This window comes from Ipomoea nil, unplaced genomic scaffold, assembly GCF_001879475.1.
Source record: "Ipomoea nil cultivar Tokyo-kokei standard unplaced genomic scaffold, Asagao_1.1 scaffold1568, whole genome shotgun sequence".
Lineage (NCBI taxonomy): Eukaryota > Viridiplantae > Streptophyta > Magnoliopsida > Solanales > Convolvulaceae > Ipomoea > Ipomoea nil.
In genome coordinates, this window is record NW_017617996.1 from 328,142 (window position 1) to 341,750 (window position 13,609).

Genomic DNA, 13,609 nt, shown 5'->3' on the forward strand with positions numbered 1-13,609 from the left:
GTTCTTTGTGTGTGTGCTTAAAGCCATATGATTTACAGTACTGTTTGCATTGCCCTATCAACTATAAAGTGAAACCTATTTCTCCTGAAAGTTTTCAAATAGCAATGTCTCCAAGTCAAATGTGAAAGTTTTCACCAAGTCTGTAAAGGTTTTTATGATGAATGGATTGTTTTGCAGCAATTAATCTCATCCCTAAAGCTCTCCATCCAATGTCATTGTTTACTTATCATCCTCAAAGCATAATATATTGGTATTTTAGCCTAAGACATTACAGGCTTTTTGGTGAAATATATCTAGTAACAATTTATATCATCACCTTTAAATTTGGCCTTCATTACTAAATGTTTATACTTTATGACAATTATTCGATTGAGTTAATTCCAGCAATAGTCCTCCGATTATAGTGATTTTCCAAAATTAGTTCCCGACTTTTAATTTGGACACTTTAGGTCCCTTGACTTTCAATTTATTTCTAATTGAGGTCCTTTCGTTAGAATACGGTTCATTAGACTTTAAATGAAGGGGTAAACTCACCTTTTCACATGCCTATGTATTATTCTTCGTATTTCTCCCTTCGTATTTCGCTGTTATACCTTGTAAACATCTCAATAATAGAGGAACGCACACACGGGTAGTCAGCAAATGGGGAACGACGAGGAACATTTTAGGGTTTCGACTAAGATTATCTTCATATATATCGCGTATACAATGGAGAAATACTAAGAATAATACATAGGCAGGTGAAATGATGAGTTTACCCCTTCATTTAAAACTCAATTAACCGTATTCTGACGAAAGGACCTTAATTGGAAAGAAATTGAAAGTCAAAGGACCTAAAGTATCCAAATTAAAAGTCAATGACTAATTTTGGAAAATCAATATAGTCGGAGGACCATTACTGAAATTAACGCTATTCGATTCGATTCGTTTATATATATATATATATATATATATATATATATATATATATATATATATATATATATATATATATATATATAAAGAAGTCACTAATTGACTTTTTTTTTTTTGAAAATTTTCCATGCGGTATATTAATGAATAAACTGAATGATAGAGTCAGGAGGGACAGAGTCCCAATACATAGCTTGGTCCTGATTGAAAGCTAAAGAAGCTAAAGTATGAGCATGTAAATTTAAACTTCTCGAAATATAACTCAGCGAGCATCTCGTAAATAACGATATAGCAGTCCTACACTGGTCTACAATGATCCCAAGGTAGGAGTAGTTAGCCGTGTGGCTTGTACGCATCATATTTTGTAATTCCATGCAGTCCGTCAACATGTCCACCTCCACGATGTCCCGATTCCTAAGCCAAGAGAGCGCCTCCTTACAGGCCAGTGCTTCGGCCATAGTAGCCGAGAAAGCACCCGCGAGCCGTCCATTCATTGCCGCAACAAACGATCCATGTTGTGAGACGAGAACTACACCATAGGATGCTTCTCCCGTATCCGGCCTGAAACCCGCGTCTACGTAGCAGTGAGGTACACCGCCAGTGGCTTGACTGATCACGGCAGTAAGTGTCCGTGCCGACAGGCCGGGCTGCGCACGTCGGTATGCCTGCATGGCCGCCACCGCTCGATTCCATGTGTCCGTCGGTCTTGGGAGGGCGTGGTCCCATACCGCCTTGTTGCGGGTACTCCAAATAGCATATAATATCGCCACTGCTAGGCCACACTGTTCCTCTGTCAAGACATTAAAAATTCCCATAAGCCATGTCGGCAATGAATTAGTATGTATATTGGTAACCGGCAACCCCGACATACCCCACACTAATTTTGAATAGTCACACTCGAGTAACGCATGCATGATGTTCTCATGCGCCCCTTGGCACATTGGGCACAGCAGATCAATCTCAACTCGTCGCATTATTAGATTGTCCGTAGTAGGGAGGATACCACAGACTGCTTTCCACAAAAAGGTCTTCCATTTGGGTGGCACTTTCAATTTCCACATAGTAACCCATTTATCAAAATCACCTGGGTTATGCACATAATCCCCCTTAATCTGCCTATAGGCATTTTTAACTGAATATATTCCATTCATCTCCCCCTTCCAGTACCAAGTGTCTTCATATTCGGGGCTAACAGGGATCATTAAAATACGTGTGACATCCTCAGGAATAAATAAATCAGTCAGAATATGTGGATCCCAGGTATTAGTTTGTTGGTCAATCAATCCTGCTACATGGGCATGTCGCAACTCCTGGGGCATTATTGTTTGGACCAACGGACTGGGATTATCTGGTAGCCAGGGATGCCCCCATATTAATGTTTTTTGTACATTCCCTACACGCCTCCTTACCCCTGAACAAACCATTCCGTGCGCAGCCATTATACTTCTCCAGCAAAAACTTGGGCAATTTCCTATGGTAGCATCAACAAAAGATGTATTCGGGTAATACCTGGCTTTATATATTCTTGCCACCAAAGTGCCGGGGTTTGTGAGAAAACGCCATGCCTGTTTTCCCAGCATTGCCAAATTAAAAGCTCGTAGGTCTTTAAATCCCAGACCCCCATACTTCTTAGGGATGCATAATTTATCCCAAAGCCTTCCAATGTATTTTCCTCTCCGTTCCAGATCCCCACCAATACCTGTTCATGGTCCTCTCTATTGATGTGCAAACTGTCTCAGGTAACAAAAAAACACTCATTGAAAAGGTTGGCATAGATTGTGCCACACTTTTCAAAAGTACTTCCTTACCAGCCTGAGAAAGCAACTTTTTACTCCAGGAACCAATTCTCTGCCTGATTTTATCCTCCACATAGGAAAAAATAGCTCTCTTATTTCTGCCTACAAAAGATGGGAGTCCCAAATATTTCCCAAAATTAGCCGCCTGACTTACCCCTAAAACTGCCGCCACCTCCCCCCTTATTTCCTCCTGGGTGTTTCTGCTGAAACAAATATTTGACTTGTCATAATTCACTTTTTGGCCAGACAACCTCTCATATTGGTGTAAGCATTGTTTAATTACACCAGCTTCCTCTATATTAGCTTTGAAAAAAAGCAGGCTATCATCTGCAAAAAATAGATGGGACACCGCCGGTGCCCCTCTTGCCACCCTACAGCCATGGATCACCCCATCCAACTGCGCTTTCTGTAACAACATGGAGAGCCCCTCTGCACAAATAATAAACAAGTAGGGAGATAGAGGGTCCCCCTGCCTGAGACCTCGTGTAGGTACTATCTGTCCACCTGCCACTCCGTTTACCATAATCGTATACCTCACAGTTGTGACACAATGCATTATAAGGGTAACCCACCGCTGATCGAAACCCATAGCGCACATCATTCTCTGCAGAAAAGACCACTCCATCCTGTCATAAGCCTTTGACATGTCAAGCTTTAAAACACTCCATCCTACCTGCCCACATTGCTTTCTATTTAAATAATGCCCCACTTCTGCTGCAACAAGAATATTATCTGTGATCAGGCGGCCCGGGATAAACGCACTTTGAGACTCCGAGATCAAGTTTCCCATAAGTGGCTTCATCCTATTCGTTATCATCTTCGCCATTACCCTATAAATAACATTGCTGAGAGCAATCGGTCTCATATCAGCCACCCTCTCCGGCATCGCCTTCTTTGGGATTAAAACAATGTTTGTATCATTTATACCATCCGGAAGATTGCCTGTATTCAAACATGATATTATAAAATCAGACACATCCCCCCCTACTACATCCCAGAAGTGCTGGTAGAAGCCTGGATTCATTCCATCCAGGCCAGGCGCTTTGTCAGGATACATAGAATATACTGCCTCTTTCACATCCTCCGGTACAAACGGGCGCAACAAAGATTCATTCTGAGCATGCGTTACTCGCGGGACAAAATTATCAATCATAGCATCATCAAAAACAGTACTCTCAGTTGTAAAAATTTGTTGAAAATATTCAAGGATAACAGAGCACATATCATTCCCCTCGACCCACACACCATCATTATTCATAATTCTATTCACAGTATTCTTTTTCTTACGAGCAGAAGCATACCTGTGATAGAATCTCGTATTCGCATCTGCATTGCGAAGCCAGTGCTGCTTGGCCCGCTGTCTCCAGAACACATCCTCCTGCGCCTCCAGCTGGGTTAAGAGAACATCAACTTGGTGAAACTCAGCCAATGCGGCCGGGTCTCTCCTGTTCATGAGCAGTTCCAGTCTCTTTTTCAACTGCCCAATACGCTCTCCAAACTTATGAAATTTCTCTCCACCCCACCTCATCAACCTCTCCCCACACCGCTGCTGACAATTCAGCAACCCCTCAACCCTCCCTCCCTGCCACGCCGTAGTCACCACCTCTCTACACCCCTCATCCTGGAGCCATGCCATCTCAAATCTAAATCGTCTTGCAAATCTCCCCCCTCGGATGCGTGGCGCATCTATACTAAGGAAAAGTGCTGAGTGATTTGAAGGTCGGGGTATGATGTTTTCCACATCCACATGATTATTTAGTCCACACCAGTCCGCTGTGGCTAAAACTTTGTCCAGTCTCTCCTCAATCCAATTTTCCGTCCCTCTACTCTTCTCCCAGGTAAACTGATGGCCTCGCATAGGCAACTGTATCAAGCCACAAACATCTAGGGCCTCCCCAAAGCCTCGTAAGAGGTGATTTGGGTAAGGATTCCCTCCTCTCTTCTCATACTGAAACAGAAGATTATTAAAATCCCCTATGAGTACCCAGGGTAAAACAGATTTAGGTTTCAATCTCTCCAGCAAACTCCAGGACTCCGACCTCCTACTACGATCCCATTGCCCATAGAAACAAGTCATCCGCCACTGATTCCCGTTCTAAGCCCTTACCTCCACATCCACAAAATGTTTAGAATATCCCAACAACGATGCTGAGTTATTCTTCCTCCAAAGTAATGCCATACCACCACTCCTCCCGTCATTGTCTACATAGAACAAACCCTCATAACCGATCGTGACACGGAGCCTTTCTGCATGTATCCGTGCCACCATAGTCTCCATCAAAAATACAAATTCAGGCTTCTTCCGGGACACAATGTCCACTATCTGTCGAACTGTTCGTGGGTTGCCCAAGCCACGACAGTTCTAGCTCAGCGTACTCATGAGGACGGGCGGGGCTGAGATACAGCTCCCGCCATACACAAGTTTTTTGAAACATCGTTCATTGTCACATCCTCACCCTCCCTCCCCTCACACCCCTGCTGTCCCTCCCTGCGGCGTTTCCCGGTTGCCACCACCTCCCCTCCATCCGACACCCCAATTCCCGAAACCCCCTCCTCACCCTCACCTTCCGCCAACGTTCCCTGAACACCCTCCCCACCCGCCGACCGATTCTCCGGCATCGGTAACGGTCTCCCCCCTACTGGAATAAGCTAGGGGTGTAAACGAGCCGAGCCGAGCCCGAGCCTGGGTATGCTCATGCTCGTGCTCGTTAATGATAGCACTGCTCGAGCTCGAGCTTGAGCTCGTTCGAGCTAGTGAACTGATGCTCGAACTCGAGCTCGGCAATTGTCGAGCTACTCGAGCTCGAGTTTAGGCTCGAATTCGAGATCGAGTTTAGGCTTGAATTCGAGATCGAGTTTAGGCTCGAATTTGAGATCGAGTTTAGACTCGAATTTGAGCTCAATTTTGATCTCGAATTTGACCTGTTTGATTTAAAATTTAAACTACTTTGTTTTATGACTTTTATCCATACATAATTATTAAAGTATTTTAATTTCCCTCCCCTAACTATTATTTTTATATACTAAATATAATATAATTATATTATATATTATATATTATATAATATATTATAAAGCTCGCGAGCGGCTCGTCGAGCCGCGAGCCTACAATACCTAAGCTCGGTTCGTGCTCATTTAATCCACGAGCTGCTCGAGCTCGAGCCGAGCTCGATTTTGACCGAGTTCGAGCCGAGCGTTGACCGAACCGCTCACGAGCGACTCGCGAGCGGCTCGGCTCATTTACACCCCTAGAATAAGCCAGCTCCCACCCACCCCTCTCGCAGCACCCCTTCCACCCCCCGCCCTCAACTCCACTCCATACCGAAACTCACTCTCCGGAACCCGACTTTCCCTTGCTTTCAAACAAAAGGTGTGAACATGCCCCATTAGCCCACAGAAGAAACAGAACTTGTGAAGTCGTTCATACTTAAAGGACACCCAACACGTAGTCCTATCCCTCTTAACCAGCTTCATACCCCTCCTCAATGGCTTACCAACCGCAATTGAGACCCGAATGCGATAAAAAGTTAACCAGGGAGCCCCAACAAACCTATCATCATGTTTCACGAAAGTACCAATGAACTTACCGACCTGCTCAAGAACACTTTGCGATGTGTAGCCCATTGGTAATCCATGCAGCTGAACCCACATGTCTACCGTATCCAGAGGGACATCACACGAATTCATCCCCCCCTGAACCTCACGGCAAACCAGCGTATTGTTTTCAAAAGCCCATGGTCCCCCTTCCAAGACATACGCAACATCCGTGTCGTGAAAGAACACAAACAAAAATAGCCCCGGTTGGACTTCCGTTATCTGAACCCCTCTTACCGGTTGCCACACAGAAGCCATTACATTCCTCATATACTCAAGCTTGACAACTTTCGCCGTCAAGAAACGGCCTACAACCGCCCATGACGCCTCACCATCTACCGCAACCTCGCCCACCCCGTCACCCTCCGGGACAAACTCGTCCCCGTCCTCCTCTAACGCCATATCAGCCCATCTTGCCGTGAGTCTCTCCACCATCCCAGCCGACTGCCCTGCTGCTACCTGCTCGTCATTCCGTTCATCCATCGATGTTGAAACGCCGGCGATCGCCGGGAGAGATGAGCCGAACTGCTTCGAAAAACCCTAGAAACCCTAGAAATTGAGAGAAAACCCTAGGAACCCTAGAGAGAGATTCTTTATAGTCACTAATTGACTTGAGTAACTTGACTTTGTTGAGTTGGTTATGCACAGGAATAAATGTGCAATTTAAAATAATTCAAAAACAATACCTCAGAGTAATAAATAAATAAATAGCAAAGTCATAAAATCTAATAATATTCAGGTTAAATTATTATAATATAGAATAATATTATACTATTTTATTCAATTTTTGAAGTTGGCCGCGAACCAATCGTTATACCCTATATCACGGCGCGCGTAGTATTGTGCGTCGCGCCTCCCAAAACGACGTCGTTTTGGGAGGCGCGGTAGGAAGTTGCTGTGGTTATGTATATTTCTTCATACAATTATGTACATTTTTTTTATACAATTATGTACATGTTTTTTTATACAATTATGTACATCCGAATCAATAAATTTTTGTGTATTATGTTAAAAGTTGATGTGTATTATGTTAAAAGTTTATGTTTATTATGTATTATGTTAGATTATGTGTATTATCTTTTAAAAAAGAGTATGTATATTTTGTTATATAATTATGTACATTCATGTATATAATTATGTGTATTCTAGTATAACATTATGTACATTTTTGAACATGGGTTTTTTTTTTAAAGAAAAATTAACTGTCAAACACTGGGGTGGGAAATTTCAAAAAATAAAATAAAAATTGAAACGACATCGTTTTGCATCTGGGCGCACAATGCAACGCGCGCCGTGGTGCAGGATATAAATTGCCGCCGCGAGCTATGGTTGAAGAATTCTAGTTCGCGGGCCGGTCCACACATATAGTGAGCGCGGGTCCATCCACATGAACACTCTTAATAATTACGATTGTGCATTTTTTTTGGAAATATGATTGTGCATTTAAAAATGCTTGATAGTGTATTTGCAGATAACTGAAAGTGCATTTAGAAGCTCTTGTGATGACACAGAGAAGGAAAAATGCACTGTCAAACATTTTTAAATGCACAATTGTAATTTCAAAAAATTACATAAATGCGAATTATTCAATTAAGTATTAGTAATAGTTGAATTTGATTGCAGAAGTGTTTCTTACCTTAATTTTGTGATTAACACTCAAGATAAAAAGCAGAGAACACAGAAACATATATAAACCCAGGGAAGATCAGTTGATTTTTTACATGCTAATCTGTTTTGTTCTAGATTCAAACCAATATAATGAAATGCTAAAAGCTACCTAAATCAAAATTTTGGTACGGTTCAAAAGGAAGCTATCTGCTAGCTTCTTCTTCTTTTTTTTTTTTTTTTTTTTTTCATTCTAGGTGATTAATTTAAATTAGATCAACGGCTCAATCTTACCTTATTTTTCACCAGAGTCAACCCCTATATAATCACATAGTATATTTGAAAAATCTAAGCAGTAGAATAATGGAATGGAAAGAATAAAAAGAGTGTGATGGAGTATAACATCTATAATCTATTGCAGCCTCACAGAACTTCGTCTCAACCATAATTCATACATGACCATATAAAATGCATCATAATCCACAGGGAAAATCTGCCATTGAAAGTGTTTTCTCACCTTCATCACATTGCTTTGCAGTTTTGTATATCTATCATCACTTATACCTACAAGGATTTTCTTCAACAGAGGGATATCCAATGTAGCAACAACAATTGAGAAGCTTTTCCAGTTTAATATGTCTGCAAATGGAAGATCGTAATGATTGGCGATGATAACAGGGACACATCCATAATACAGCGCATCACCAATCCGAGCTGTGTTTATTTCGAATCCTTTGACGTGCAGGCAGAATTTGCTACCCAAAAGTTCGTCGGCATAAGTTCTTCTGTCAAGCCGACCGAAGTGCACAGAGATCTGAGAATCATTTCCCCAACACTGCAGAAGCCTTTCGCGTACTGGAGAATTGTTTGATCCCGAGAAAAATGCCAGCTTGTTCCTGAAATTCATCCATCCAAATGAATATAAAACTTTTCATCTTCGATCACTTAATACTCATGTATGCAATTCAACCATGGTTGCAGTAGGCGCTAGGCGCTAGTCGGCACCCGGGCAGCGCCTAGGGCCTAGATGGCCTAGGCGGAATCTAGGCGGCACTAGGCAGGCGCCAAAAAAAATAGTGGCAGACTTGCAGTTTGACAATTTTAATGAGGCTGTTTTCAACATTCAATCAAATAACACATCCAAATAAATGAAATGATGATAATTCATAAGTCATAACATCAAAACAATATTAAAAAATAAAAATACTCAAATATGAAATACTCAAATACTTCAATTATCCAAAATTCAAAGTATCAAACTAGTCTACGGACGGTTGGACAAGACGACATCGGACGAAATCGGTCAAAATCAACCGACTCGGCCGACTAGGCCGATTTTGACTGATTTCGGCCTATTCCGCCGCCTAGGCGCCCGGCAGATTTTTGGGCGCCTAATAGTGAAAGCGGAATAGCCTAGGGGTGCCTAGTGCCTAGGCCGATTTTTACAACAGTGAATTCAACACATTAGCTTTGACTTGCCTTTTATATAGCGTCGGATCCAGATTCCTTTCTTGCCTTGGCCAAATCTGTGGTAAGGATGCATCTTTATGTGGAACATAAGCTGAGAGGTAATAACTCGACGAGCAGACAACTTGGATGGCGTTAATTCTAATTTCAGCTGCCTTCTCCATGGCAGAACGACCGATGGAATGGCAAGCAACATAAAAATGATCGGACCCACCAGATCTATTCCAGTAAGGGTACTCACGACTAATGTTGGATATATAGCTTCTCGTGAAGTCTTGAATTCCATTGACCCCCACTCTGGGGTCATGCCGCAAACGAGCAACTGAAAAAGGAAGAAAGAAGAGATCCGCAGCGAGAGGGTCTTTTGTTACGAAATGGCTTTTCATAAGCACTTTCTTGAAGTAACTTTCACTAGCATAGTTTCCCCCTGGCTCAAAATCAACTGGCAAGAGCACATTGGCAAAGGGTTCATCTTGCTGGTGAGGATAAACATAAATCTTCAAGCTCCTATTCATTTCCTTATAGTTCTCCATAAAGATATCTCTATCATAGAACACCTCATTGTCATTCACAGAGCTTCCTGAAAGTAAAAGCAAATCATTTCCAGATTCATGATATATGACCGGGGCAGGAAACCCAGTGAAAAATTGAGCAATACAGAACACATTATCGAGGATTTGACATAGTGGAATGACTACGCCCATACATGCCGGGGCCATGATTATTTAGGAAGTCTTATTTTATTACTATTGCATTATAAAACTACTAAATAGTTATTTAGAAATCAAGGTTGAAAAAATCCCTACGCGCCCTCTAGGCGCCTGGGGACCACCTAGGGCGCCTAGAGCGCCTAGGCGGACTCCTAGAGCACCTAGGCGGGCGCCTAGAACGCCTAGGTGGCCGACCGCCTAGCGCCTAGGCGCGATTTTTACAACACGGTTAGAAATTACTAAATAGTTATTTAACTTATTACTCTTGGTCTTCGAATTGGTTTAGGTAGCTTAATTATTTAGAAACTACCAAATAATTAATCATTCTTAGTTTAGGAATCTTACTAATCAACCCTATAAAAGGGAAAATTATTTAGAATAATGGTAGGCAGAAATTCAATCCCAAAATGGGCCTAACGGAGTTTTGGGTCTCAAGAAAACTGCAAACCCAGTGTTTTCTTCTTTTCCTTTTCCAACTATTATTCTTTGTTCATTTTTCCTTATGTTTTCTTGCCCGTGACGGGAGAACATAACATAATACGCCCTGAATAGACAAATTTTATACCCAATGAGGATCTCTATGTGTCAATAAACTAGCTAAAATTTTCTATGATCACCACTTTCAACTTTAGTCTAATTTACTATCAAGTTCTCTTATTTGCAAGAAAGAAACGATCAAATAAAAAGAACAATATTAGTAAGTGCAAGCACACTAAAGATGCTAAACTAGTGATGGAGATCATACTGCTTGCTTAAACTTCTGAAGAAGTAAAATAAATTATTAAAAAACCACATATTACTAAATAAAGTTCCCAAGCATAGCAATCAATATCTTAAAGTTCTGACAATTTGAGTATTTGGACCCAAAAACAACAATAATCAAGAATAATAATAAGAGAAGTGAACAAATAGCTATATTGAGTTCCAAATTATAATGAAAAAATGAAGTTCCTTTACAAATAGTTAATCTGATCTTTTCTTTCACTTTTAAAATTCTTGAGAATACTTCCAGCTTTTCCCAGATGGCCAGACATATTTAGCATTTCCCAACTTTAAGTAAAATAGAAGAACTCTTGACATTCAGAAAGTAAATAGCTTAATGGTGAAAACTTATCTCCAATAATGATTTTAGAACAATTTGAGCTCATATAATACTTCCACCCCACAATTCCTCATCAAACAATGTCTTAACAGATTAAGACGGGATTGACAATCAATTCACCCAACCCAATTCCCGGATTCTGGGTCCAGGCATCTAGCCCTATGACTATCAATTCATGATTTTTTGAGACAGAACCAACTGGTAGAGTGATAGGCATAGGTAAGCCTACCTTTATTATACTACCCTATTAACTGGTTCCAAGACGGTTTGCAATTCACCCATTTGCTCACCCCTACATGGAAAGGTGGCAAAGAGAGTGAGTAAACCCCGCCTTGTAACCCTAGACGGCGAAGGACCACAAGGAAGTAAACCAGCCAAGGTTACCCATAGCTGACCGGCTCAAACCAAGGGGGCATGGATCCGTATTCTTGACCTTATGGTTACAAGTGTGGAAAGGATTCCATTTCCATAAGTTGAGTCAAAACACTGAATAATTAGCAAACCTCATTCTATATAAAAAGATAGTATAATAGAAACAATAAGAACAATAAGGCAATTAATGTTGAAAACAAGTGAAATCGTGAATATTTCCAAACATTAGTTAGGAACCCTGAAATTCCGACCACATTTGATGTAGAAAATGATCCATTGAAAATGATCCGTTAGCTCTGAGTTTCCAGATTAAATCTACACCTCACCCCCAAGCCTAAAACAACTAAACTTCTCAGCATTTCAGACAAACAACCAAGCAAGACTGGAGAACAAAACTTTTTAGAACCAGAAACGAACAATTTCCAAGATACATATGCAAGTGAATTCCTGTAGGCATAAAGTATAGTAGAATTAAGTAGGTAGGGCTATGTTTGGTAGAGCTTAATAGCTTATTTTAAGCTACAAATAAACTATAAGCTCCTAGTTTTTTAACTTTTTTTTTCTTTCTTATCTTTATTAATCTACAAAAATAACACCATCTACCCTTCATTAATCAAAATCCTAATATATTAATTTATCATTTCATGTCTTTTTACACTTATCAGTTAATTTAATAATTAATTTTACCAAACACTTTAATTTTAATTTCAATTAGTTAGCTTATTATCTACTTAGCTTTTCAGCATACCAAAGAGAGTCATAATCCCAGGCCAAAGCAGCCGCAACGACATAATCTCTCATAATTCACAATAGTTTTTATTCTGATTCATCGCAATTTAAATTTAAGAATCTAAACTATAGGACGCCCAATAGCGTAAAATTAAGCACAAGATTCAAGCTTTTGCACAGACGAAAACATACATACCATTCGAATTGGAGAAAAATCTCAGTGCCCCCTGAATTGATCTCTCAATAATCTGATCATCAGCAACTCTCTCTTTAGCATCAGCAATTGGAGACTCAGGAACGGAATGGTTAGGAGAATCGGAGAGTAGCTGTAAAGAGGGTCCATTAGCATTAGAAAAGTGGGAGAAATGGTGGGGAGGAGCGAAGAAGAAAGAAGAGGTGAAGGAGATGTAGATGAGAACGAAGAGAGAGGTGAGGAGAGCTAAGGTGGTGGGCAAGAAGAAGAAGAGAAATGCTCTGGGCGAATAGGAATCGCGGCGAGGAGTGAGGATGTTGAGCATTATCAACACTTGAGTCACCATTGAAGAGCTTTCTTGCTGCCGCCTACCGGTTAGTCCACACTCCAAAATATTCATACAAGCGGTAGCCGGCAGAGCTGTGTCCTGTGTGTAGCTTGGACAGTTTATTTTCTAAAGAATAATTTTCACTTTTTGTCTAGGGAATTACTTTTGGTCATTCACTATAATTTTTTTTTTTTAATTATTCAAATTGGTCATTGAACTGAATATAAAAAATGCAATCAAATCATTAAATTAAAAAAAAAAAAAAAAGTGCAGTTAAATTTTAAGTAGTCAAATCTGTTCAATTATACAAAACTAGTACTCCACCCGTGCGATGCACGGCTAAAATAAAATAAAAAATAGTATATATATATGAGTTAATATTCAAAATAGTCCCTCGACTTTGTCGTAATTACCAATTTGGTCCTCGACTATCATTTTTACTCAATTAAGTCCTCAACTATACAATTTTTACCCAATTTAGTCCTTTGTCAATTTGACTGTTTGTTGACTATCAAAAGTGGAAATAAAGTTGTAATTTTACAAGTTTTCTCCTTCCTCCTCATTTAGCAGCGCCAAACCATGTAGCAATAAGCTCCGGTTGCGTTCTAAACCTGTCAGTATCGAAGTAATGGTTATGCATCGGATAGCCCATGAATTTGATTTCCAACGATTTTTTGACGATCTAAATCTGATCGGAGTGTATTGCTGCATGGTTTGGCGCTGCTAAATGGAGAGGAATGAGAAATCTTGTAAAATTATAATTTTATCCCGACTTTTGACAGTCAACAAACAGTCAAATTA

General features: G+C 40.6%; 3 protein-coding genes across 3 annotated transcripts; all 3 read right to left on the minus strand.

Annotated features, from left to right (window-relative positions):
- Nucleotides 1–1,123: 1,123 nt before the first annotated feature.
- On the minus strand, nucleotides 1,124–4,977 carry LOC109189882. Its single transcript, XM_019340504.1, has 4 exons — nucleotides 4,816–4,977; nucleotides 2,721–4,656; nucleotides 1,224–2,611; nucleotides 1,124–1,132 (listed from the first exon to the last, which is right to left on the minus strand). Exons 1-4 carry the CDS (start codon nucleotides 4,975–4,977, stop codon nucleotides 1,124–1,126), a joined length of 3,495 nt encoding a protein of 1,164 aa, XP_019196049.1.
- A 971-nt stretch (nucleotides 4,978–5,948) lies between these two features.
- LOC109189883 lies at nucleotides 5,949–6,785 on the minus strand. The gene has a single exon (XM_019340505.1). The coding sequence runs from the start codon at nucleotides 6,783–6,785 to the stop codon at nucleotides 5,949–5,951; it is 837 nt and encodes a 278-aa protein (XP_019196050.1).
- Nucleotides 6,786–8,298: 1,513 nt separating this feature from the next.
- LOC109189920 (probable glycosyltransferase At5g03795) lies at nucleotides 8,299–12,904 on the minus strand. Its single transcript, XM_019340553.1, has 3 exons — nucleotides 12,484–12,904; nucleotides 9,387–9,954; nucleotides 8,299–8,803 (listed from the first exon to the last, which is right to left on the minus strand). The coding sequence occupies exons 1-3, from the start codon at nucleotides 12,878–12,880 to the stop codon at nucleotides 8,320–8,322; spliced, it is 1,449 nt and encodes a 482-aa protein (XP_019196098.1). The 5' UTR covers nucleotides 12,881–12,904; the 3' UTR covers nucleotides 8,299–8,319.
- Nucleotides 12,905–13,609: the final 705 nt, after the last annotated feature.